The sequence below is a fragment of the Syngnathoides biaculeatus genome, chromosome 5 (genome assembly GCF_019802595.1).
Source record: "Syngnathoides biaculeatus isolate LvHL_M chromosome 5, ASM1980259v1, whole genome shotgun sequence".
Taxonomy (NCBI): Eukaryota; Metazoa; Chordata; class Actinopteri; order Syngnathiformes; family Syngnathidae; genus Syngnathoides; species Syngnathoides biaculeatus.
Window position 1 is genome coordinate 15,707,204 of NC_084644.1, and position 27,025 is coordinate 15,734,228.

General features: G+C 41.1%; 1 protein-coding gene across 5 annotated transcripts; it reads right to left on the reverse strand.

Annotated features, from left to right (window-relative positions):
- Positions 1 to 107: 107 nt before the first annotated feature.
- rbm42 (RNA binding motif protein 42) lies at positions 108 to 25,308 on the reverse strand. Of its 5 annotated transcripts, none has more exons than XM_061818713.1 (12): positions 25,242 to 25,308; positions 24,440 to 24,497; positions 22,618 to 22,753; positions 19,705 to 19,768; positions 17,487 to 17,558; positions 17,244 to 17,392; positions 16,949 to 17,116; positions 16,573 to 16,707; positions 8,476 to 8,596; positions 6,539 to 6,636; positions 1,646 to 1,742; positions 108 to 1,537 (listed from the first exon to the last, which is right to left on the reverse strand). In XM_061818713.1, exons 2-12 carry the CDS (start codon positions 24,493 to 24,495, stop codon positions 1,425 to 1,427), a joined length of 1,209 nt encoding a protein of 402 aa, XP_061674697.1. In that variant the 5' UTR covers positions 24,496 to 24,497; positions 25,242 to 25,308; the 3' UTR covers positions 108 to 1,424. The 5 variants fall into 5 exon arrangements, with proteins under 5 accessions (XP_061674697.1, XP_061674696.1, XP_061674695.1 ...); XM_061818712.1 differs by having other exon boundaries at positions 25,191 to 25,295; XM_061818711.1 differs by lacking the exon at positions 25,242 to 25,308 and adding an exon at positions 24,922 to 25,215.
- Between the last annotated feature and the right edge of the window lie 1,717 nt (positions 25,309 to 27,025).

A 27,025-nucleotide genomic window follows, 5' to 3' on the forward strand; every position in this document is an offset into this window, starting at 1 on the left:
GAGGAAAAACTGTCAGTTGTACAGTGGACTCCTGCTCTTTTCAGGGAATTGGGAAACAGGCTGGACCACAAAGAGCAAAAATTTCATGCCCATTATAATTGTATTGGATTTTTTTTAAGTAATAAAAAAACTAGAAAATAAAAATAAAACCCAGATAGGGGAATCAGATCTACATATTAAGGCCAAATACAGTGATACCTCTACTTACAAAATGTATCTGTTCCGGAAGTCGTTTCATTATGTGAAACTTTCTTAAGTAGAAATGCATTTTACATGTCAATAGCCTAATCTGTTCCACAGCCAATGGGGGGGGAGGAGTTGCTCTTTTGCGCCACACAAACCATGAGACTGAATATGCGCCATGGCTAAAGATTGACAGCCCTCCTAGTCACTGAAATGCCAGGAAGATGCTCCGGCGGTGGCCAATGGGAGAGCGGCTCTATCACGCCACTTTCAAACCAAGATACAGTACAGGATATTTAGATTTGGTGGAATCCAATGCCATTTTTTCTCGTTCTTCTTTTCCTTTCGGCTTACAGTATGTCATCTTTTTCCATCTTAGCCTATCTCCTGCATCTTCCTCTCTAACCTCAACTGCCCTCATGTCTTCCCTCACAACATCCATCAACCTTCTCTTTGGTCTTCCTCTCGCTCTTTTGCCTGGCAGCTCCATCCTCAGCACCCTTCTATCAATACACTCACTCTCTTGCCTCCAAACCATCAGTCTCCAAAACATCCAACTTTGGCTGTCCCTCTCATGAGCTCATTTCTAATCCTATCCAACCTGCTCACTCCAAGAGAGAACCAAAACATCTTAATTTTTGCCACCTTAAAATCTGCTTCCAGTTGTCTCTTCAGTGCTACTATCTCTAATTGTTCATCATGACTGGCCTCACCACTGTTTTATAAACTTTGCCCTTCATTCTAGTAGAGACTCTTCTGTCACATAACACACCAGACACCTTCCGCTAGCTTTTCTCCATTTTTTTCCTGAACTTCTTTTGTAACTAGAGAATTTTCCAGGAATGCTTTTTGTAACCTGAATCTTTTGTGAGTAGAGACTTTCGTAAGTAGAGGAACCAGTGTAACATGCTTTTTGGGAATGAGCACTGAGTCCCACTTATATAAATGAAAAGAATTAAGTGAAGTAAAGCCTTCAACTTCTAGATCAATTGTGAGTTGAACAATCTGCCTTTTCTGATCTCAGCTTGCGATAAAATGAAAAGTAATGAATGTACAAAACTTGGATGACTGTATGCTGAGAAAAACAATTTAAATGGGTGAATTGCTGAGAAACACCAGGGTAGGGTGGAGGGGGACACGTGGGCACTAAGAAGATTTGACTTTATTGAAAATTGGGAGGGGGAAGGGGAAGCCAACCAAATCTTAGTCCATTTGCAAAGATGTCAATGCAGTGTGCGAGGCTATCTGAGACCCAGTTTCTTCTTCTCTCTCTGCTTTTTTCGTACAACCTCCATGTTGCGGTCCTTCCACATGCTCTTTCGCAATTTGATGGGACGGCTGCCAACATACTTCCCTACATCAAAAGGAACAATTTTTCAGTGAACTGACAAATGCCATTTGCCACTGCTACTTGTAAAAAGGCAGTTGCTGTAAAGATACAAATACAAGCAAAAACACAGACCATTCATTTCCCTCATGGCTCGCACATAATCATTTGGATCTTTGAAGCTGACAAAGCCATAGCCTTTTGTCTTTCCTGTGCGCTTGTCTCTCACCACCTGAGCTCAGAAAGGGAAAAAAAAAAAACCCCACAAAGATTATCAAAACTTTTTGTACCTGAAAAATCCATGCAAAAAACACCCACATTTTTATCATGAAGCGATCGATATTTACAACAACAAAAATCTTTGTATATGGGGGAAGCTGACATATAGTCATGACACCGGCAACTGTGATCTGCTTTGGAATGTAGACAAATTACTGTCTTGCAAAAAAAAAAAAAGAAAAAAGGTAAAATAAAAGAAAATGTGCTTCCCCAGCGCAGAAGGAATGTTTTTCCAAAGTGAGACTTTTTTTTTTAAGGCTATTTATCTGTAAATATGACTGTTTATTTACCAGGCCTTTTCCTGAATAATTCAGACCCCTATTGAGATGAGGCATTTTTCATCCCTGTAATTACAAGGGAGAGAAAGTTGGTCAAAGAGCTATGGCACAAAAAAAGTATAACTTCCAACTTAGTGAGGATAAAATGTGAGTCTATCGAACCATTATCTCAAGCTATTTCTGCGAGACTAGCTCTTTTTAAAGGGGACGTGTACCATGCCGCAACAAAGGCTCGATTACATGGGTCACCATTTATGCCCAGCCAATTTTATTTAATATAATTAATATTATTAATAATAATATAATATTTGCCAATATGCCAATTTCTCAGATTTATGGCTCATAGCTCTGCCGCTCACTGCTGTGTATGGAAGTATTCCTCCGTCTTCCCGATCAACCGATACTGCTATTTCTTCATCACATGAGGATAAATCCGAGAAATCAGTGCTGGGAATAAATGGTGTCCCATGTAATCGAGCCTTTGTTGTGGCACGGTACACATCACATCCGCGCACTTAGGTCATGTGACTCGCGAAAATGGCAGGGCCCCTGAAAATTCATAATTGTTGATAAAAATCTTCCCAAAACACTATTAAATTACAGAGGATTTAACATCACATTGTCAAAATCAGAGTACATATTACATGACCTATTGGATACATTGTTAATGCAAACCAGTCGATTTCCCGTTTGATATCAGGTTACTGGGTAACTAATGTTGATTAATGACATCATTACAACCTATAATCTGGACTTTTTGTTAAATGAAACATGAATAATAAAGTAGCTGTAATACCATTTTAAATGAGGCAAAACCAGCAAATTTTAATTTTATGAACAAGTGTCAAACAGGGAAAAAAGGTGATGGTAATACTGTTATTTTTAAACCATTATTTCAATGTAAAGAAATTATACTGGGTGATTTTAGCTCTTTAGAATATGTTTTTTTAGTTGACCCAAACGTGATTGATTTTTTTATAATTTATAGACCTCCAAGATACAATGGAAAATTTCTGGAGGCTTTTTCAGATTTGCTGTCAATTATTTGTACTAACTACAACTATATTGTCATAATGGGACTTTAAGATTCATGTAACCAACAGCATGGAAATAAAATCCAAACAACACTTTGCCATACTAGACACATTTGACCTCTCTCAACATATTAAGAGTCAACTTACACTCAGTCACATCTTAGACCTGGTCATCGCGACGGATGTTGAAATTCTATCGATTGACATTCAGGATATGGCTATTTCTGGCCATTTTTGTGTATTTGTTTTAATTCCAGTACCGTCCAAAAGTTCAGACAACTTCTATCTCTAATAGGAAAAGCTACATAAATGAGAGTACTGACACAGATTGTGAATCCTGAGACAGTTGATGAAACAATTTCACTTCTAAAATCTCAAATGCCATGTATTCGGTCGCTCCTGTTATAACTAAGACCATCTTGAGGCAACCTAGAACACCGTGGAGGAGCACAATGATGGTCAGGAGATCTAAATCAGAGTGTAGGAAAGCAGAACGCAAGTATCTAGCTTTTGCTAGCAGCGCGCTAGCGTGTTGCTGTGTCAGTTTTTTTTTTGTTTTTTTTTTAAAACGGCCCTGTTAGTGTGTTACCGTGTTGCTACTGTGTTAGATGCCGTGGCTGTTTTTTTTTTTTTTTTTTTAACGGTATTTTTTTTTTTTAACCAGCCCTGTTCGTGCTACAGTGATGTTGCTATGTAAGCTAAGTTAAGGTATTAAAACTTTGAAAACTCTGTGTACTGTCTTTGTAAATATCACGCGTTTCAATGTGGGCCCTTGCGGCTTTTACACAGGTGAGGTTTATAATCAGGTGTGCTCTGTATGCCGGAAATTATGGTACTTTGTAACTATTGGAAGTGCTCAATCTCAAATGGCAATGACCTATGGGGTCCTTAAAGGTTCAGTTCTTGGACCTCTCCTGTTCAGCCTGTATATGCTACCCTTGGGTTAAATTCTTCAAAACTTTAATTTTGACTATCATAGCTATGCAGATGACACAGTTATATTTAGCAGTGTCTCCAGATGACTAAAGTTCAATTGAGGTATTGTACCACTGTCTAAAGCAGATAATTAATTGGATGAGCCAAAATTTTCTTCAACTAAATCACAACAAAACAGACAATTGTTTTTGGCAATAAAGAAAAGAGAATTGCTGTGAGTAAACACCTGCATCCTCTATCTTTAAAAACCAAGGACCAAGTCCGAAACCTTGGTGTTCTGATTGATTCCGGCCCGTCTTTCAATAATCAGATAAAATCAATCACAAAAACTAAGACGTCATGGTTTGAAATCATGCATGGCACGGAAGGTTCCCCTGCTTAAACCAGCAAATGTCAAGGCCCATCTTAAGTTTGCCAATGACCATTTGGATGATACAGAGGAGTCATGGGACAGGACGACTGCACTGTATTAAAGAGAGGATGGCCATAGCCATGTATTGTGAGATTTTGGGGAACAACCTCCTTTCCTCAGTCAGAGCATTGAAGATGGGTCATGGCCAGGTCTTTCAACCTGACAATGACCCGAAGCACACAGCCAGGAAAACTGAGGAGTGGCTTCGTAAGAAGCATATGTCAAGGTTCTGGCGTGGCCTAGCCAGTCTCCAGACCTAAACCCAATAGAAAATCTTTGGAGGGAGTTGAAACTCCATGTTTCTCGGCAACAGCCGAGAAATCTGTCTGATTTTGAGAAGATCTGTGTGGAGGAGTGGGACAAAGACAGCCAGGAAAACTGAGGAGTGGCTTCGTAAGAAGCATATGTGAAGGTTCTGGCGTGGCCTAGCCCGTCTCCAGACCTAAACCCAATTTCTTAGTGTATGAAATGTGCTATTCAAATAAATTTTATTTGCTTATCGGCATTTAGAGGACAGAAATATCAAGGGCATTGAGTTCACTATATGGAGTTACTGTGGGTTGCCAGTCGATATCTTCTCGTCTTGGGTTCTCAATGTGAAGTCAATCCTTCCCAAAGCATATAGTAACAGTACTTCCAGATTTTCACAATAAAGGTACACTAAAGCCTGACAAGTGTTCACTGTGACTTTAAAGGGCCACTGTCATGAAATGCATGATTTTTAGTATTTTCTAAATGAAAAAACGGCAGCCTAAATGCGTTTTCACCTCAAAACATGATTTTGACGTATACAGCTTTTTGTAACTCCCGCCATGAAGATCCTCTCGAGGGATTTTTTTTTGAGAAGCAGGAAGTGATGTAAAGGACAGGACCGCCCTCAAGTGGACTCGTCTGTTTCCATTAGTTTTACCTCAGGGAAGGTAGCTCATTGCTCCTTCGTGTTTGCCAAAAAGCTGGCTTGTTGCATTGCTGGACATTGCTTGAACACTCAGGAGGATGGATTTACCCTTCATAAGTTTGCAAGAGACCTGGCTCGTGATGAAAAATGGATTGTACGGGTCCAGAGTATGAGAGCTTCATGGGTTCCAAATGACAGGTAGGTGTGTATACAGCTACTAAAAAAAATAATAGCTTGGGGCAGACCACGTAATCAGTCTCTCATAACAGAATATCCGCGTATGAATGTGTTGATGTGTGCGTCGGATGGCGTCAGGCTGCTCCATCGCTTCCCCAGAGAACGCTGCGCTTCGAGCTCTGAAGAACGCTGCCATAATGGCGCACTCAGCCGTGTGCGACGACAACACTGTAAAGTGGCCCGGCTCGACGGCGTTGTTCATCGCGTACTGCAGTGGCTATGAACAACCCCCAAAGCAGCACGGCTCGGTTCTGTGTAATCCACCTCGCCGCCGAAAATGAGCCACACCGGCTGAGGCGCCGCGTTCGCCGGTCACGGCTTCGGTGAAGGCTGCGCGTGGGGCTTGCGGATGGCGGCAGCTCTGAAGAACACAGCCGACAATGCCTCACTCAGGCGTGTGCGACGACAACGGAGTAAAGCGCCCCGGCTTGACGGTGTTGTTCATCGCGTACTGCGGCGGCAGCATGGCTCGGTAAACCATCTCAGCAGTGAAAATGAGCCACACCGGCCGGCTGCGATGAGCCGCAATGGTTCATCTCAGCTGCAGAAGTGGATCGGACAGGGAGGTAGTTTGGCCATGATCGCATATCATCTGAATATGGCTCCAAACAATAGTGTAATATTGTCCCGGTAACTTCTCCTTTTCGAAAAGAGATTCCATGTCAGAAGGGGCGTGTTCGTCTTCCATACTAGGGTGCACCGCGTGTTTTCATTGCCGAATGCCCGGGTAACGTCACGGACAGAGGATGCAGCCATTATGGCGACCACTTAGAATGAAACTTCTGCAACTTTTCGCATAGATGACGCGCTCTCCGCTCACATTTATTTTTGCATATAGACATTGAAGTGAATCATGTTATATGTATTTTTCATGACAATATCTATTTTAGAATGATTATAGGATGATACTTGACCTTTAAGTCAAAAAAAAAAAAAAAAAAAAAAAAAAAACACCTTTGCTTTGAGGAATGACGGATATCTGCTGAAGGCTCTGGCCAGTATGTCATCGTTGACTTCATTACCGAGATCCCCACAGAATATACGGAAGTCATCTACAATGAAACGAGGACACAGTGAGACAACGCAAATTTCACTTCATAAACCAGTGGACAAAGTTGTTGCTACCCCTATAGTAATGAAAGCAAAAACCAGTGGCCAGAAGAATAACATCTGATAAAAGTAATAAAAATAGAAAATTAAGCAATTAAAGCCAGACACTGCTTTTGAATTGTGGTTCAACAGAATTATTGTGAAAGAACATTCATGAAACCAGTTGGACTTGCGACTAGTGCACTTTCACTCAAAGTTAGCAGGGATAGGCTCCAGTGCTCAGATGACCCTTGTGAGAATAAGCAGCTTTAAACAATGAAATTGGGGTACAGGGGGGTGTTTGGGGAAAGATGATGGGACCTGCAGAAAAGATTGAAAATAATTTGACCATAGGGACATGTTCAAACAAGGCATGTCCTCTAATGAAGCACCACAGGTGTCTTCAAACTTGTAATCAAATCGATTGACCTACATAACGGGGGAGAACTCATCTCTGAAGTTTTTAGTGTATCACACTTAACACAGACCAGAAAAGGAAAGAGCTATCTCATGACATTAGAAAGAAAGCGACAACCATGGTAATAGCTAGTGGAGTGTTTAGGAAACAAAATTGTGACATCATTTTTGTGCATACACATTACATTGAGTGGCAAGAGGATCATCCATTCCCATATCATTTTGTCTGAGAAAACTTGGGGAAGAAAATATTATGTAGCCTAATAAATTAGTGCTTGTCTGTAAACATGACAGCATTATGTTGAAATTTAATTACAATCAATTCAGTTATTGCAAGTAAGTACCCATTATTTCTCTCATGTAGTTTATTTCATCTGATTCAAAGATACTCGATATACAGTTGACACACGTATAGACTAAATGGACAAGACTTTTAAATAGACACATAGTGCCATCTTGATCAAACTCCGATAGTTTGAGTCACATCAACTCACACTTAATTGAGGGAGTTAAAGAATAATACATCTATGCCAATAATGACAGCTAACATGATTAAGAGTTGCTTGAACTTTTTCAGTGATGGTTTCTTGGTAGTCTTTGTTTTAGTCTTCAAACCAACATAACTGTCGATGACATAAAAACCCAAACCCTTAACATTTGGCTAAAACTTCACCGTTGTAATTTTACATCACAATAAATTGGGACAAAATACACAAACGCAGTCTCACAGTATCAAAACACTAAACTTGTGCCTCATTTGTGGGTTGGGAAAGGAATCTGCATTTTATAGTATTTTGTCGTAGGTTTTGACTCAAAATCTAATGAAACATGGCCCCATTCAATATTTCCTTTATAGGGATGGATAAGTCGTCCTGGTTTCCTTTCAGAAAAACAGCCCCAACATATGCCACCTACATCTTTCACAGTAAGTATGATGTTCTTGGATGAAGCTGAGCATTCTTTCTCCTCCTTTGATAGATCTTCGGTCTTGGCCAGAGTGTAGTTTGTCGTGTGAATGTTGGGGTGGTCGAAGAAACAGTTGAACAGTGGGGGACAGAAGGGGCTCGTAAAGAAGTCACAGATCTGTGAGAGCCAGAAATCTTGCTTGTTTGTAGGTGACATTTTCCACCATAATTTGGTAATAAATTCTTAAGGTGAGGTATACCTGTGAAGAAATTTACATGCCTCTCTCATTTTTAAATGGGAGAAGTTGCAGAATTGATGGCTGGCTAAATATTTTTTGGCCCAACTGTACAGTCACTTTTTTTTTTTATTTTATTTTTTTTTTTAAATTTAAAGTTATTTCTGTGATCATTCTGGGTTTTTCTTTCATTTCTTGAGTAGAATAAAAATTTTATATAAACCACAATGAGAAGTGCTGCTACCTGGTTCCCACTCCAACAGACTGGCGTCCTCCCAGGAAGTCCCCGCTGCCGTTCGAATGCACTTCTTTACTTTCTCTGACTTCGGCTTAGCCTTTTTATCTTCCAATGAAGTTTCCAAAGGCTGGAATTGGAACAAACATACAAGACAAATTTGTAGGGTAAAAAGCTTTGAGTTTCTTGGTTATCACTTCGATGTTTGTTTCAATGGATTTACATTGTAGATATGTAAAACAAATCCCATTTCGATTTATTTCTACTTAATGATTAAAAAATGCCTAATTTGTTGACTGACTATTTTCATGGACTTTTGAGGGGACGCATTCTGTTTGGCCACGCATGCACTGACAACACATAAAACAACTCACTAGTGTAAATACCATCAAATATTGTTGATTTCTCCTGGACGAATTATTCTGCTCACTGATATAGAGCTCGTGCACGTGACGTCACATTTTGCACGGCGCCATATTGCTGGTCAAACCGAGCTGCTCTGCAATGCGGGAGTCGTTGAACCAGAGCAGATTTTTCAAATTGCCCATGACCTGTTATGCTGTTGGGTGTCACAATAGATGACACAGTTCTTCAAAGATATCATTCTGTAGAATACCAGCTGAAAAGACCAGAGAAGATCGATGGATCTCGGCAATTAAACGGGATAGATTGTGGAAAACGAAATACACAAGCCTCTGTAGCGATCATTTCCTTTTAGGTAGGAATTATTCTTCTCAAAATTGAATTATCAAGAAGTATTTATAATGCCTAGTGGACTCATTTGAGAACAATGCCCATTTAAAAAAAACCATCTGTCAGGTTTACAGAGGTTAACAATTCCGTGTACCGAGGAGACTCCCCCCCTGCCCTAATTTTTTCCACCCCAATCATAGTTAATGAATGCAAGTTTGTGTGAAACCAGGGGTCATTTATGTAAATATTGGTATTTGTATTGAAAAAAATCAGAGTGGGTCCTCATTATGTGGGATTTATTATTGATTGAGAACAGGTCCAGCAATGAAGTATTTGTATGCACCCAGACTTTTATACGCTGACAAACTCTTCTGTGAAAATCTCGACGACTTATTCACCAGATACATGTGCCTTGTGAATATATTTGGCCCCCTTGCACTTTTCAAACTTTCGCCACATTTCAGGCTTCAAACATAAAGATATAAAATTTTCATTTTTTTTTCAAGAATCAAGTGGGACATAATCGTGAAGTGGAATGAAATTTCTTGGATATTTTATTCTTTTTTTGAACAAATGAAAAACTGAAAAGTGGGGCGTGCAATATTCTTCGGTCCCTTTACTTTCAGGGCAGCAAACTCACACCAGAAGTTCAGTAAGGATCTCTGAATGATCCAACGTTGACTGATGATGATAAATAGAATCCATCTGTGTGTAATCAAGTCTCTGTATAAATGCATCTGCTCTGTGATAGTCTCAGGGTTCTGTTGAAAGTGCAGAGAGCATCATGAAGACCAAGGAACACACCAGGCAGGTCCGAGATACTGTTGTGGAGAAGTTTAAAACCGGATTTGGATACAAAAAGATTTCCCAAGCTTTAAACATCTCAAGGAGCACTGTGCAAGCAATCTTACTGAAATGGATGGTGTATCAGACCACTGCAAATCTACCAAGGCCCGGCCATCCCTCTAAACTTTCACCTCAAACAAGGAGAAGACTGATCAGAGATGCAGCCAAGAGGCCCATGATCTCTCTGGATGAACTGCAGAGATCTACAGCTGAGGTGGGAGAGTAGGACAACAATTAGTTGTACACTGCACAGATCTGGCCTTTATGGGAGAGTGGCAAGAAGAAAGACATTTCTCAAAGATATCCATAAAAAGTCTCATTTAAATTTTGCCACAATTTTGCCACCTGGGAGACACACCAAACGTGGAACTAGGTGCTCTGGTCAGATGAAACCAAAATCGAACTTTTTGGCCACAATGCAAAACGATATGTTTGGCGTAAAAGCAACACAGCTCATCACCCTGAAGCACACCATCCCCACTGTCAAACATGGTGGTGGCAGCCTCATGGTTTGGGCCTGCTTTTCTTCAGCAGGTACAGTGAAGATGGTTAAAATTGATGGGAAGATGAATGGAGCCAAATAACGGACCATTCTGGAAGGAAACCTGTTGTAGTCTGCAAAAGAAATGAGACTGGGACCAACACAACATTGATGTAAAACATAAAGCCAATTCTACAATGGAATGGTTCACAAAAAAAAAAACTATCCAGGTGGTGTTAGAATGGCCAATTCAAAGTCCAGACCTGAATCCAATCAAGAATCTGTGAGCAGAGCTGAAGACTGCGATTCACAAATGCTCTCCATCCAACCTCACTGAGCTTTTTTGGTTGTATTTTTTAAATGCCGTCACACTGCATCGCAATGGATGCAATGACCACCCCTAGTGTAACTGAATTTCCTTTGACATGGCTCATGTTATGACTTTCGATGTAAATGCGCTCGCAGTACACACATTCACTTTCGCCCTAACTTCCGTACATCCTCAGTACGGTTAACTTGCATTTCCTGTTTCCGAGTGAATACCAGTTGTTTTGGAGCAGGCTTTTTTAGTTAACGTTTATGAAATAAACACAATGTCAAGACTACACAAAATAAGCAACGTCTTTCAATATCTTTTTTTCTACTCGTAACAAATTTTACGCAAGTGATTTTTCATGGTCGACTGTGCAGATTTGAGAGCACGGAGGTGCGCGGTCGCGTGCACCAAATGTGAGTGACTGTCAACAGAACTAGATTCATAGCATTTTTATTGAACTGCATACTTATATTTTGTGTAAATATGTTACAAAACATTTGCACAGAATTATTATTTGGTCTTTCAATAAGAGTAATTTAAGAACACCTGAGGTTGAAATAATAACAGTAAACTTGATTAATTAATTAGAAATTAGACATTCCCTACACTTTAAATAAAGCTATGTACAGAAAAAGCTACAATTTGCCAAAGAACACATCAACTGCCCAAAAGAGAAATGAAGGAAAATTTTGTGGACTGATGAGAGTTAAATTGTTCTTTTGGAGTCCAGGGCCGGAGACAGTTTGTGAGAACACCCAAACTGTGAATTCAAGCCACAGTACACAATGAAGACAGTGAAGGATGGTGGTGCAGCATCATGATATGGGCATGTTTCTTCTACTATGGTGTTGGGCTTATTTACGCATACCAGAGCTCATGAATCGATTTGCATATGTCAAAAGACTTGAAGAGGTCATGTTGCCTGATGCTGAAGAGGACTTCCCGTTGAAATGGGTGTTTCAACAAGACAATTACCCCAAATGTATGAGCAAACATGCAAACTCTTGGTTCCAAATTAAACTTGATGGGATCACTGAATATGTATTTTTTTTACCTTTCCTAAATGCAATAGCAACATAAATATTCTGTGGTTATTGAACATCTTCTTCTTTTCCTTTCGGCTTGTCCCGTTAGGGGTCGCCACAGCGTGTCATCTTAGCCTATCTCCTGCATCTTCCTCTCTATCCCCAACTGCCCTCATGTCTTCCCTCACCACATCCATAAACCTTCTCTTTGGTCTGTGGTTATTGAACATAATTCTATTAAATACAGATGGTGTATCGAGCAGCATTCCTAGACCTGTTAGCAAGAAAGTCTATTTTTACAAGACGCTTATCCTCACAAGAGTCGGTGGAGCTTATCCTAGCTAACTTCAGGTGAAATGTGTGATTGTGAGTGCGCCTGTTTGTCTCTATGTGCCCTGCAATTGGGGGCCAGAATTTTTTGCCCCCCAACCCCTATCACTGCATATCACAAAATCACATTTGTCATTAAAATATGCCATACTATCTCAAGACAAATGAATTAAGTAAACTATTCAGTAAAAAGACGTCTAAAATTGTCCTTTTCTCCACATTATACATATAGTATAGATATAGAATATACACAAAAATATATCCCAGAATTTAAAGAAGTTGATCTGTAGTAATTACTATTAACGTTTAAGTCTCAAACTTGTGACGTCGCGTTGTACTGATACACTCGACCACATTGCTCACTATCTTAGATATAGATCTAGGAATACTAATAGTATAATCAGCTGCCTTTAATAGTTTGAGATCTCTCCCCCCCAACACACACACACACACACACACACACACACACACACACACCACACACACACACACACACACACACACACACACACAAAAATGTACGGGTGTGGTCAGTGATGCTCGCAGATAAAGTTGCGGTGTGATTAGGGATGGCTTTAAAATAACTGGATTAATATAACTGTAAATTAAAAACAAAATAAATACATAACTAAAATAGTAAACTAAAATAGACTCACAAATGATAATTTAGAATTTCAACTGATATTAGTAGAACATGATATAAAACGGTATTTAAAATTTTTCATCAATAAAAATTCTTGATCTGACAAACTATCTGAAGAAAAGTTAAATGCACTGCCCTGTCAAGGAATAAACACGAACGGTCTATACTCGCAATGTTTTGAAAATGCTGAAAGTTTAGTTCAACATAATCACGTTCGTGGCAACAAGCAAGTGATACATTAAAAAAAACATTCCTGTCGGCAAGTGACGTATTGTTGGGGGGGCTTACGCACCACGGGAGTGCTGTAACTAGGAGGCTGGCTTGCTGGAACGTGCCTTTATGTGCATGCGCTCGACGTATTAGCCACACCTGAATCAAGCGACGAGGTGGATGATAGTCTGTTTTTTTTTTGTTTTTGTTTTTATGCCGTCACACTGCCTTGCGATCGACGCAATGAGAACCCCTGGTGTAACTGAATTTCCTCTGATATGGCTCATGATGTTTATGATTTTCGACGTAAATGTGCTCGCATTACGTGAAGCAGTTCTGAACATGCGTGTTTGTACTTGTCCGTACCTGTTCAATATGGTTAACTTGCATTTCCTGTTTCCGGGTAAATAGCGGTTGTTTCGGAGCAGACTTGTTTAGTTAAAGTTCATGAAATAAACACGTAAATTAATGTCAACGCCACACAAAATAAGCAACGTCTAGGGGAGGAGCGTTATTGTTACTAGTGATAGTGCCTCAACATGGCTACACTCGTGAAAGCAAAACAACAAACTCAACCGCATGTTCGTTCAATGTTGTCAACTAATATCTGGATGAATTTTAGGCAAATTTTCCAGAGCAATTTAAAACCAAACAAAAATTTAACAATCCGGAATTTCGGGAAAATCCGGAGGACTTTCATCACTATGTAATAAAATCTTGTATTCTGATACCACCGCATCCAGTTTTTTTACGATCATTGGCCTTTATCTTGTTAAGTCAAATCCGACCGAATACACTCATTACTGTGGGGATGACAACATAATTGGGTCCCGTCGACTACATTATAAGATTAAAATGAGGGGAAAAAAACCTGTTAGTTGTCATCAGTGCTCAGGACAGGAAAGGACTTCATGTAAGGCTCGCTTGAGGTATGTTAACGTATTTTTAATTCAAAACGTTAGATAGCTGAGTATGCCTTTGCTACCGCTTGTGGTTGTGTGTGCTGGTGTTGTATTGAACGGATTATCTGACCATAGAAGTAAATTCTCAATTTTATGGAGCCATTGAACACATTTTATAATTTAAAAATCTCAACACACACCAACAAACAAAGGTCACAAAAAGTAGATGGATTAATTTTGCTGTATCTACTTACTGCCATCTAATAGAAGACCATTAATCTGTTGCTATTCCTCACTACCATAAATAGAAGAGCAAAGATAGCCAACATTATTCATTAAAAATGTGTATTTTTTGAACAATTACGTACACAAGTATATACCGTAAATACACAGGTCATTTAAATAGACTCATTGTTTCATTTTATGATCGGACCGATGATTGTCTTTTGTTTTTTTAAACCCGCTGATCGGTGATTGCACTCAAAAATCCTGATACTCTAACGTAATAAAAATCCAAGCTTTTTTTTTTCCCCCCGACTGTGATAAGAAATCAAACAATTTATTGGGAGTACCAAAAATACTTCTATTTGCTAAATTCCAGAATAATGACAGAAGAAATTTTCTCAAAACTCTAATAAAAACAATTCAATAATGGTTAAAAGCATTGCCACGTTTTTAGCCATAAATGGACAGTATTTAACGCAGCACTATGGGGGCACAAACCAGTGCAATCTGTAGGCCGGTCCCAAGCCCGGATAAATGCAGAGGGTTGCGTCACGAAGGGCATTCGGCGTAAAAACTGTGCCAAACAAATATGAGCGTTCATCTAAAGAATCCCATACCGGATTGGTCGTGGCCCGGGTTAACAACGCCCGCCCCCAGCACTGCTAACCTGCAGGGCCTCGGTGGAAATTCAGCTAATGTGGGTCGAAGACACAGAAGAGGAGGAAACCGGATCAGTCGTCAGAAGAAAAAGAGGAATGCACAGAGCCTACAAATGAGTGTAGGGACTTTGACTGTTGGGACTATGACAGAAAAAGCTCAGGAGTTGGTTCACATGATGATTAGGAGAAAGGTTGATATACTGTGCATCCTAGAGAGCAGGTGGAAAGGTAGTAAGGCTAGAAGTTTAAGAGCAGGGTTTAAATTATTCTACCACGGAGTAGATGGGAAGAGAAATGGAGTAGGGGTTATTTTAAAGGAAGAGCTGGCTAAGAATATCTTGGAGGTGAAAAGAGTATCAGATCGAGTGATGAGACTAAAATTTGAAATTGAGGGTGTTCTGTATATTGTGGTTAGCGGCTATGCCCCACAGGTAGGATGTGACCTAGAGTTGAAAGAGAAATTCTGGAAGGAACTAGATGAAGTAGTTCTGAGCATCCCAGACAGTGAGAGAGTTGTGATTGGTGCAGCTTGTAATGGACATATTTGTAAAGGAAACAGGTGCGATGAAGAAGTGATGGGTAAGTACGGAATCCGGAACAGGAACTTTGAGGGACAGATGGTGGTGGACTTTCCAAAAAGGATGGAGATGGCTGTACTGAACACTTATTTCCAGAAGAGGGAGGAACATATAGTGACCTACAAGAGCGGAGGTAGAAGCACGCAGGTGGATTATATTTTGTGCAGACGATGTAATCTGAAGGAGATTACCGACTGTAAAGTAGTGGTAGGGGAGAGTGTAGCTCGACAGCAAAGCAATGTGGTGTGTAGGATGACTCTGGTGGTGGGTAGGAAGATTAAGAAGACAAAGGTAGAGCAGAGAACCATGAAGCTCAGAAAGGAAGAATGTTGTGCGGCCTTTCGGAAAGAGGTGAGACAGGGTCTCGATGGACAGCAGAAGCTCCCGGAAGACTGTCGTACGACAGCGAAGGTAATCAGAGAGACAGGCAGGAGAGTACTTGGTGTGTCTTTTGGTAGGAAAGGGGAGAAGGAGACTTGGTGGTGGAACCCCAAAATACAGGGATTCATTCAAGGAAAGAGATTAGCGAAGAAGAAGTGGGACACTGAGAAGACTGTGGAGAGCCGAAAGGAGTACACCGAGATGCGACATAGGGCAAAGGTAGAGGTGGCAAAGGCTAAACAAGAGGCATATGAAGACATGTACACCAGGTTGGACACGAAAGGAGGAGAAAAGGATCTCTACAGGTTGGCCAGACAGAGGGATAGAGATGGGAATGATGTGCAGCATGTAAGGGTGATTAAGGATAGAGATGGAAATGTGTTGACTGGTGCCAGTAGTGTGCTAAATAGATGGAAAGAATACTTTGAGAAGTTGATGAATGAAAAAAATGAGTGAGAAGGAAGAGTTGAGGCAAGTGTGAAGGACCAGGAAGTGGCAATGATTAGTAAGGGGGAGGTAAGAAAAGCACTACAAAGGATGAAAAATGGAAAGCCAGTTGGTCCTGATGACATACCGGTGGAGGTATGGAAGCAATTTGGAGAGATGGCTGTGGAGTTTTTGACTCGAAAGCCGAAAGGAAAAGAAGTAGTACAGTATTTACTTTTCGGAACAATTACAAATTTAAAACTCCCCTGCTGCAGAGTAAAACTGTTCAAGCACAAAGGCATAAAAATCCACCGCTCCGCAAGTCCATGCAGCTGAACAGGACAAGTTATTAAAAATAAAATTTCCTTTGTTTCCAGTGGACAATACGTACCTCAATGCGTGCAGGCTCATGCTCGGGCATACTGGGTCCGATGACAGCACCGCTGTCTTCTGTCTCTTTCTTTTCCAGCAGTCCAGCTGCCATCACGGCAGCCTGTTGCTCAGCAACCCGAGCCGCCAGCTCCTCCTTACACCACAACAGAGAGAACTTTAGCACATTGAGAGCAGATACTATTCTGAGCTGGTCCCTCCAGGTGATGTGGTGGTTGTCCATCTGTTCGTTTGTGGGCTGATGACTGCTGTTAATGTATATATTGGCTATAACAAAAAAGTTCAACCAATAAAGCTGGAGGTGGCACAATAATGGTGTACAGTAACAGGACAACCCAAATTTTCATTTTGCATGCTCATGTTAAAACACACTGTACCATTCTGGCTTGCCGCTGAGCTCTAGCGTCACTTTTTCGGGGTGCAACAGTGACAGGAGGTGCGGAATATACAGTTGGCGCTGCTTGAAAGATTGTAGGCGGCTTGCTGGAAGTCGGGATTCCTGTTCTTGTGGGTGGGGAGGTCACTACCGACATCACATCACTGACCTAAAAATAACAGAGTCATGACAGAAAGGAATGTTATTAACTGATATATATAAATGTCTTCATGTCCTAAAAGTATATATGGAACAATTGAAGAATGGTCAAGACACAGGTCTACATGAACACTGACCGGAGGTGCAGTAGTCATATGCTGGATCGGCGAAGAAACACCCTGTGTTTGGCCTTGCACGGAAGTCGAAATCATGGGTGGAGGCGGGGGAGGCCGTGGCATAGGAGGTGCTACAGGAGGGGCGCGGATTATATGGAGCCTCGGACCACCTGCAACATCATGTGTTTATACTGTACAAACATGATCGGAAAAAAAACAATTCAAATGCTGGAGCAGAAAACGTTTTGAGAGGATTAACTTTACCAGCTCTTTGCAAAATATGGGGAACGAAGGCTGGCCTCATCATTGGGGGAGGGGGAGCACGTACCGGAGGAACTGTGGCAGAGAAGTCATACTCTTCATGTCCAGTAAACCATTTAGTGTGCCCGTGATGTATGCTGGACACTGTTAGTTCAGTCCATCAAACTAGACTGGCGTATATCGAGTGCAATGAAGATTCCGGTAACCTGAGTTGTCAATGTAGCCCAAAGTGGAATCATAAAGTGGGTTAAGTTTACACAAAAGTATGGGACATGCCAATTTGTAAATATTGTCACCATAGTCTAAACTGTGACAGAAAAAGGGCAGGCATTTACATACAGCTAAAGAAAAGCACAACTTTAGTCGCTATGAGAAACCAACACTGAACTTGAGTTTCCTACACAGAATGGTAGTGTGATCAGAATTGTCTTTCTTTTGCAAAGTATGTCAAAAACATGAATTTGTTCAGAGTAGTTGGAGCCGCTTTAGTACAACCACCGACAAAATACTTCTCGGGCATAAACACATTGCGAAGAATGGTCACTAAGCAATAAAAGGTTACGAGTAATCTGGCAATGACTGTACTTTTGTTTTTGTTTTTTTGACAGTTGTGAAAAAAAGAGGCAGAGTCCACTAGCAATTAGAACAGTTTGAATCAGTAGTAGAACAATAGTTGGGCGAAATTACCGTTGTGCAAAGGGTGGCAAGAATAATTGAAATTGATGCAGTTTCAAGTGATTTATGTCCAACCGAAAGCAGAGATATTTATATATATCAATAAATGTAATTCCTTTGCCAGACCTGCTAACACCAAACTAATGGAAAAATGTAATAAATACTTTTGTTTTTCACTATTATTAACTTCAAAGACTGATCCCAAACACATCCTCCAGGAAAATAAAGTATTTTTGGTTTTTACTGGACATCTATGAATTGGAATTTAGTTCACTGTGTTGTGAAATAAATCCAGTGTTCTGTCAATCAATACATTTATCATTAATATCAGTAAACTAATTAGGTACTTGTAGCCGCGTTTCCAAATACAAAATGTACTACTGGATCAACTCTTGTCAGCAATGTTACTGTGCTTACTGCTTCCACTTGGGACCACAACCAGGGCCACGACTCGCAGCCCTTTAACCCAAAAATAAGAAAGACTAGTGCAACAAATACGACACTGGCTGATCTGATGAGCAAAAATATTGCTTAAATGTAAGAGTAGCAAGAAATGATGTCCACTCCAGAGGTGGGTGCAGTATCCAAATGTTGTCCTCAAGTAAGAGTATTGTTTACTTGACAATAATGTAACACAACTAAAAGTAAATACTAGTCACCCAAACATTACTTAAGACTAAAAAGTACAAACTATTAAGTACTGAGTAACTTCTGATTTAATTGACTACAGCCTGAACATCAATATTTTAAAAATTACAAAATAAAATATGTACAAATTCTGATGATGCTGTGTATGCACAGTCAAAACTAGAAAAAAAGTGAAAATGACTGCATGGTGTGCATGGAGTTGAAATAGCCACATTTGGGCAGACAGTGGCAGACAAATACTACATTACATGAAAGTTGGTTTTGGTTCCTCTAAATGCACGCAAGAGTAGCACAGTATTGCCTTCATGGTTACTACGACCTTCCCAAAATGGCCACCATGCACATACGACAATTGGGCAGTCTTATCTAGTGAGAATACCTATGCTCGGGTATCCTAATGTTGTTTGATTAGTGAACCAGACTTTAGTATCAGTAGCACTTAAATTGAGGACGCAAACAGCTCCCAATGCGTAACTCGAGCAATAATTGAAAAATAGAAGTAGGGAGCGACATTTTGTTGATCGTAATGGAGAAAAAGTACGATGACTTATTAACAGCAGAAATGGCAAAACATTTTTCTCTGGTCTCTAAGTCCTGTAACTGTGAGCATATAGGTGGAACCTCAGGCGCGCCGCAAATGCGCACGTGGGCGTGGAAAAACACACCCCTGACATATTTATTACATGGTTTAAAAATGTTAGGGTCGGGGGGAATTTTTAGGGTCGGTCAAGAAACTGGAACCACAAGATTTTTTTTTATTTTTAGGCCTTGTGAATTTGTAAAGTGCATCAAATCTTCAGTCTGATGATGTGCATTCTACTATGCCACCAATTGTTCTGTTTTTAATAAAATACATCATATTTGGTTCAGTGTTTTCCCAGGCCTGAATTACACTTACCTGGTCCAACAAAAGTCGGTGGTGGTCCAACAAAAGCCCCTCTGGCCTCTAGTGTTTGCTGCACCTAATAAAAAAGGGTTGCAATCATGATCAGAGGTCCTCAATACGAAAATATAAGATTATAAATTTAACCTGTGTAACTTTTCAGGGATCTGTGGTATCTGTCTTTCTGGATGATTTTCTGGTTATTATGGTAATAGAGTTTACAGTTTTTAACTAAATGTGACATACCGAGCAAACTTGTTTATTAAGCAGCAAAATTGGGGGTTCAGGAGTTTTTGGAGCTGTGCTTTGTCTGGGTAAGACATTTGCTCTAAAAATCTCAATTTTCTCATTTAATGATGACTCTGATACAGTCTTGGCCTCTAGTACCAGATGCTGTTAACCAGCCCCATTGCCTTATAAATTCTCCACCATGCTTGATTGAGTGTTCCTAAAGGCATGTCTGTAAACGTACTGCCTTGCGCTAGACCACCCCAATAGCGTTGCAGACCCCTAGCTAGACCCACTGCAGTTTGCTTATTGAGCAAACAGGTCTGCGGATGATACAGTCAACATGGGTGCACTTTATCCTTGAACACAAGAGCAAGGAAACCTATCCAAGGATCCTGTTTGTGGACTTCAGCTCTGCATTCAACACCATTATCCCCGAACTCCTCTTCTCAGCTTCACCAGCTCAGATCTGCCAGTGGAACTCCAACTTCATGACAGGCAGGACACAGCAGGTGAGGCTGTAAGACACTACTTCATTCACACGCACCATCAGCACCCCAAGTTTGTGTTCTCTCCACACGCAACATGGACAACTGCACCTCAAGTCACCTGGCTATCAAACCCCTGAAGTTTGCAAATGACACCAGAGTCATCAGGCTCATCATTGACAGTGACGACTTTCCGTATCGACAGGAAGTGGAGAAGTTGGTGGTTTGGTGTGGCGAACACAACCTGGAGCTGAACACTAAAGACTGTAGAAATGATTGTGGACTTCAGAAGGCATCCTTTCCCCACAGCTGCCTCTCACGCTTTCCAACTAACACTATGCTGCAGTTACCGGTTATAAGTCATTGCTAAACTGGTGTAGAACATGGTGCCAGGGGTTGTTCTCGTCATTGAGAGGAATCTAATTCCCCTGGACAGCTACTGCCCGTCTCAAGCTGGGCAGCCTCTAACCAACAAGGTGCTGTCTGTCCCACCATGGTCTGCTTTCCTCATTTGGTGCATGGGATCAGGAGAAATCTGACAGGCAGTTTGCAACCACCGCACTGGGCAATAAATCAACGCATAGAGAGCCCAACTCTAAAACTGGGAAGCTGGAATTAACGGACTATGCTGACCAGCCTTTCTGATAACCTACAGGACGTCAGCGACTCAAAAAAAAAAGCAGTCATCAAAGACGAGTTTAAAAGGACGAGTGTGGACATCGCCATACTCCAGGAAACACAGATAGCAGACTGAGGCTAGCTAAGAGTAAAAGACTACACTTTCTATTGGCAGGGGAAGACTTCCAAAGAGCCACGGATACATGGAGTGGGCTTTTGAGAGAGAAACATATTGCTATGATCGAGCCAGGCAGCAATGGCTCGGAGCGACTTCTCATCCTCTGCATGAACACCACCGCAGGCCAAGTCACTCATCAGCATGTACGTCCCAACACTGTCATCATCTAATGCCAAGGACAAGTTCTTTGAAAATATCAAAGCCACCATCAACAATATCCTCAGTAAGGGACAGATGGTTCTACTGCCTGACTTTAATGCCAGAGTGGGTGCAGGTCACATCTCTTGCCCCTGCTACCTTGGTCAGTTTAGTGTGAGCAGGATGTACAAGAATGGGCAACCACTACTTGAGCTGTGGGCATACCACAACATGTGAATTGTCAATTCCTTCTTCTAGACCAAGACCCAGCAATAAAGTCTCTTGGAGAAACCCATGCTCAAAGCATCTTGGGATATTGAAGTTTGCAAAATAAACATTCAAAGTACATAAGGTAAAGAAGAATTTTAAAAATTATGTTCATTTACCTTTGGCGTTGGGCGACTATGCAAAGAGAAGGGTGAGTGACAAGCAAAAGGCATTGTGGGGGACGGAGGAGGAGGCAAACTTGATAGCAGAGAGAAAACAAGTACAAAGGTATGGGCACACAACTTATTTCCACAAGTTTCTTGGGGCCCATGGTTAAGAAAGATGAATAAACTTGAAAAAAAAACACAAAGGAAAAAGTTGTACTTTTCCAATGTGTGTTAGGTTGTGACAGCGCCAGTGTAATTCGGTGACAGTCGTAAGTAGAGGTACCACTGTAAATGCTTTGGCCTCAAACAGGTTTTGATCTTTGGTTTTATTCTAGGATACAGTAGTGTACTTTTTTTATTTTTTTTTTTTTTATTAAATTTTAATTTTGACTGTTTAAATGAGAGAAATGGGACAGTTTTAATGCCTTTGTGAGAAAACTTTATAAAGTATCTGGTGAGGGGTTTAACAGCCTTAAAAAAAAATCCTACAAATGAAAAGAAAACCTTGTAAATAAAAACTATACAATGAACAAATAAAAAATGGAAAAAAAACTACTACTTAGATTACACTTAACGGGTACTTTTTGGAATGTAACCCCCCTAGCTAAACGAGGTAACACTGTATATAAACACTTCTTATAAATTAATTTCACAATGTTCTTTTCCAAAAATGCTTTTTTAGACCTTGCTTTGTAACTGTGCACTTGGGGAATAGTCATACTGATATACAAAAGTGTCAAAATGCTCCCAAATGCCAGAATTAAAGCTCTGCAGATCAAACTGATTGCTTCATGAAGGCTTGGCTTCATACTTTTTTATCAGAGCATACATCTGCGTTGGGGGGAAAAAACAAAACAAAAAGAATCAGAGATTATTAGCGCTTATCTAAGGAAAGGATACAAACCTGTCTGTACGTGTTTGTGCCAATAATTGGTCGGACGACAGGTACTGCTGTGACAGCCAAAGCTACAGGTAGCGCCTCCATGACAGGTGGGTTTCCTGACAGTGGTACTGGGCCACCAAGAACCTCTTGCTCGAACCTATAAATAATGACATATGGAGAAACAGGTCAGAGGCGTTCCCAGGCCAGCCGAGACACATAGTCCCTCCAGCGTGTTCTGGGTCATCCCCGGTGGGACTTCCTCAGAACACCTCAACAGCGAGACGTCCGGGAGGCATCTGAATAAGAAGCCCCAGCTACTTCATCTGGCTCCTCCGACTGCGGAGGAACAGCGGCTCGACACTGAGCCCCTCCTGGATGACAGAGCTTCTCATCCTATCTCTAAGGGAGAGCCCGGGTACCCTGCATGGGAAACTCATTTGGGGTGCTTGTATCTCTTGTTTTTTCGGTCATGACCCACACCACATGAAAATATGAGGCTATGAATGTAGATTAAAAGGTAAATTTTGAGCTTTGCCGTTCAACTTAACTCCCGATTTACCACAACAGACCGTTACAAAGTATGCATCACTTCTGACACTGCACCGATCGGCCTGTTGATCTCCCGGTCCATTCTTCCCTCATGCGTGAACAAGACTCCAAGATAGTTGAACTCCTCTACTTGGGGCAGGATCTCATCCCCGACCTGGAGAGGGCGCCCTATCCTATTCCGACTGAGGACCAAGGTCTCAGGTTTGGAGGTGCTGATTCTCATCCAAGCCGCTTCACACTCAACTACAAACCAATCTGTGAGAGTGGGAGATCACGGTTTGATCATGCCAACAGAACCATATCATCTTCAGAAACCAGAGATGCAAGAGTGAGGCCACTAAACTGGACCCCCCTCTACGCCTTGGCTATGCTGAGAGATTCTGTCCATAAAATTCTGAACAGAATCAGTGACATAGGGTAGCCTTGGCACCAGAAACAAATCAGACTTACCGCTGGTAATGCGGACCAAACTCTGACACCGGTCGTGCGGGGACCGAACAGCCCATATCATGGGTTCGCTTCCCCATACTCCTGAAGGACCCCCTCCATGGCTCCCTGAAGGGAGGGGAACACCTTCTCCAGGTCCACAAAACACATCAACTGGTTGGAGGAACTCCAATGCACGCTCAAGGATCTTGCTGAAAGTGTAGAACTGGTTCACTGTTCCACATTGCTCCTCCCGAATCTGAGATTCAACTTTCCGATGGACCTGTCTCTCCAGCACCCCTGAATAGACTTTACTGGGTCGGCTGAGGAGTGTGATTCCCCCTCTAGTTGGAACAACCCTCCGGTCCTCCGCCTTAAAATTGGGAACCACCACCTCAGTATGCCAATCCAGAGGCACTGTAACCCGATGTCCATGTGATGTTGCAGAGGTGTGTCAACCAGGACAGCCCCACAACATCCAGGGATTTTAGGAACTCTGAGCAAATCTCATCCACCCCCGAGGTCTTGCTTTTTTGCTTTTTAACTACCTCAGTGACCTCAAACACAGACATAGGACAGACCGCCTCAGAGAACCCCGACTCTGCTTCCTCATGGGAAGGCATCAGTGGAATTGAACTCAACGTCCCGAGTCGCAGTCAGCAGAGGCCCATCCTCACTTTAGGGGAAAACATAGTACACACACACAGTATACTAACACCTTTATTGATTTTTCACAAATTATGTTTTTATTTTTTACTCTTAACTTTTTTCACTTTTTTCTTGTTGCCTGTACATATATTATTTACACTTTATCAATTAATATAGTATTTATGTCAATATTAATATTTATTTATAAACCATTACTCACAGAGCCATCTCTGCTTCCATCTCCTTCAGACGTTCCTCCCCTGATTTTAACGCCATGTCTAGGACACAGAAAGTCATAAAGTTACCTGGTAGATGATCCTCAACATTTTTTGACACCTGTCACTCTGTAAAATCACAACTAATTAGAAATTCAAGTACAACCATAGAAGCCTACTGACAATTGATAAAACGTTTTGTCGGCGTTCTTTGGGCGCTTGTGTTGAAGTTTATCGCCGAGCCAGTCTTGAACATCACATGGTGAGATATTTGCGCCACACCAGATATTTTCATATTACTTCTATACACATACGAATCATAATAAAGTTTGGTGAGAAACACACACACACGCATATATATATATACGGTTGTCTAGCCACTATCCATTCCTTTCTATACCTCCTGTCCTCATCAACTAAAGTGTCAAATGAGCACCAATTATTCACACTCTTCCAGCCAACCTTAGGTTGTTTAATTTGCACTTACCTTTCCTTGCAATTGCAATTCTTTTTAAGTGAAAAAAATGCAGTGTCGTCGAGTTTGAACAAGCAAAAAGTAGCATTAGCTAGCACGTGACATTCTTGCGTGTAGTAGTCTTCCTTATTATAGAATTACCGTAAAGCGCGATCTGTATTCTTTGCCTGTTAAACCACGAATAACTTTAATAGTACATGACGACTACAAATACTGATATGATCATAAAACAACAACAACAATAAAATAGCAGACCAGAAACCCGTCAACAAATTCGTCACCTGGCCACCATTAGCTTCTAAGTGGTATTTCCGCCCTTCTTCTTTACTTGCCTGCCACCGAGTGGAGTGGAGTGGAGTTTGGAAGAAATCACCGCTTTAGTTTGGTCCAAGTAGGCCTGCATGGACTGGTGGGAAAATTATGTTGGAAATGTGTCACACGGTGTTCTAAGGCAACGTTGATTGGATGTGGGATTATCACATTAATGCAATTTACGAATACAATGTAGAAGCAATGTTGTTTCAGTTCTTGAGAACAGTTCACTAGAACTTTCTTCAGAACACCGTTCTATAGAACTTAGGTCCTAAAATTCTTATGAACAATTTCTTTAGAACAGTTCCATAGAACTTGGGTCCTAAAGTTCTTTTTGAACAATTTCTTTAGAAGAGTGTGGGTTTCCTCCTGGCTCTCCAGTTTCCTCCCACATCCCCAAAACATGCACCATTAATTGGACACTGTAAATTGCCTCTACATGTGATTGTGACTATGACTATTGTCTGTCTCCATGTGCCCTGTGACTGGCTGGAAACCTCCTGCCCGATGACAGTTCGGATTGACATTAAAGGCTTTTGATTGATTGAAAAACTGCTCTGAGAGAGGCCAGGATCAATTGCCACAGTGCACTCAAATGACCTAGACACGAGCCACGCAAGGAACTGCAAAGGTGAAAGTAATTTTCTCAATGGTTTTATGGCAAGCTGATGCCTCACAAAAGGCATTGCTAAGTAGATGGTATTTTACAATTTTTGTAATACATTTGTTTCTGGTACTGCAAAAACGTTATTAAAATAAATACATTAAAATGGCGGCACGGTGGAAGCTGGAAAACGTTAGCCTCACAATTCTGAGGTCTCGAATTCGATCCCAGCCCCGCCTGTGTGGAGTTTGCAGATTCTCCCCGTACCAAAGTGGGTTTCCTCCGGGCACTCCAGTTTCCTCCCACATTCCAAAAATATGCAGTATTAATTACCCGCTCTAAATTGCTCCATATGTGATTGTGAGTGGTACTGTTGTCTGTCTTCATGTGCCCTGCGATTGGCTGGCAACCAGTTCATGGTGTACCCTGCCTCCTGCCCGTTGACTGCTGGGATAGGCTCCAGCACTCCTGGGAGTCTTGTGAGGATAAGCGGCTAAGAAAATTAAGATAGATAGATAGATAGATATAGATAGATAGATAGATGATAGATAGATAGATAGATAGATAGATAGATAGATAGATAGATAGATAGATAGATAGATAGATAGATAGATAGATAGATAGATAGATAGATAGATAGATAGATAGATAGATAGATAGAGAAGTCAGATATTCCTGCTTTCTGGATTGACGTGTCAATTGTTACTGCTAGGTTTGTAACCTAATTTGGTGGACTAAATGCACCAAAAACAGGGACAAGAAATCGTCTTTCTGATCAGGAGGACATGAGAGACAGTTCAGTTACAGTCTCCAAACACGTTCTGAACCAGTCTATCACATACTCTTTCATTATTTCCGAAAACACACAAGGTCAAAATGAGGAGTGAGCAAGCAAGTGAACAAAATCACATTCTTTGATCACGATGTGTGTGCGTTGATGAAGCTGTCCTTGGCCATTTTCGGAAGATCAAGAGTAGACTGGTGCATCTGTGTGTGGGGGCTCGTCCTGTGAACAAGACTCTTCGAAACAAGGATGATACTTTGGCTTTGTTGCAAGACCAAAACAAATATATTGACAATAATTCTAACAGTTGCTACCTTGCAGGTATTCTGCTAGCCTATAAGCAAGCATGCTGAAGAAAATTTTCCCTTCAATATTTAGAAGGTTGATCTGTCGGAACTGCCCAATCTCTGATGAGT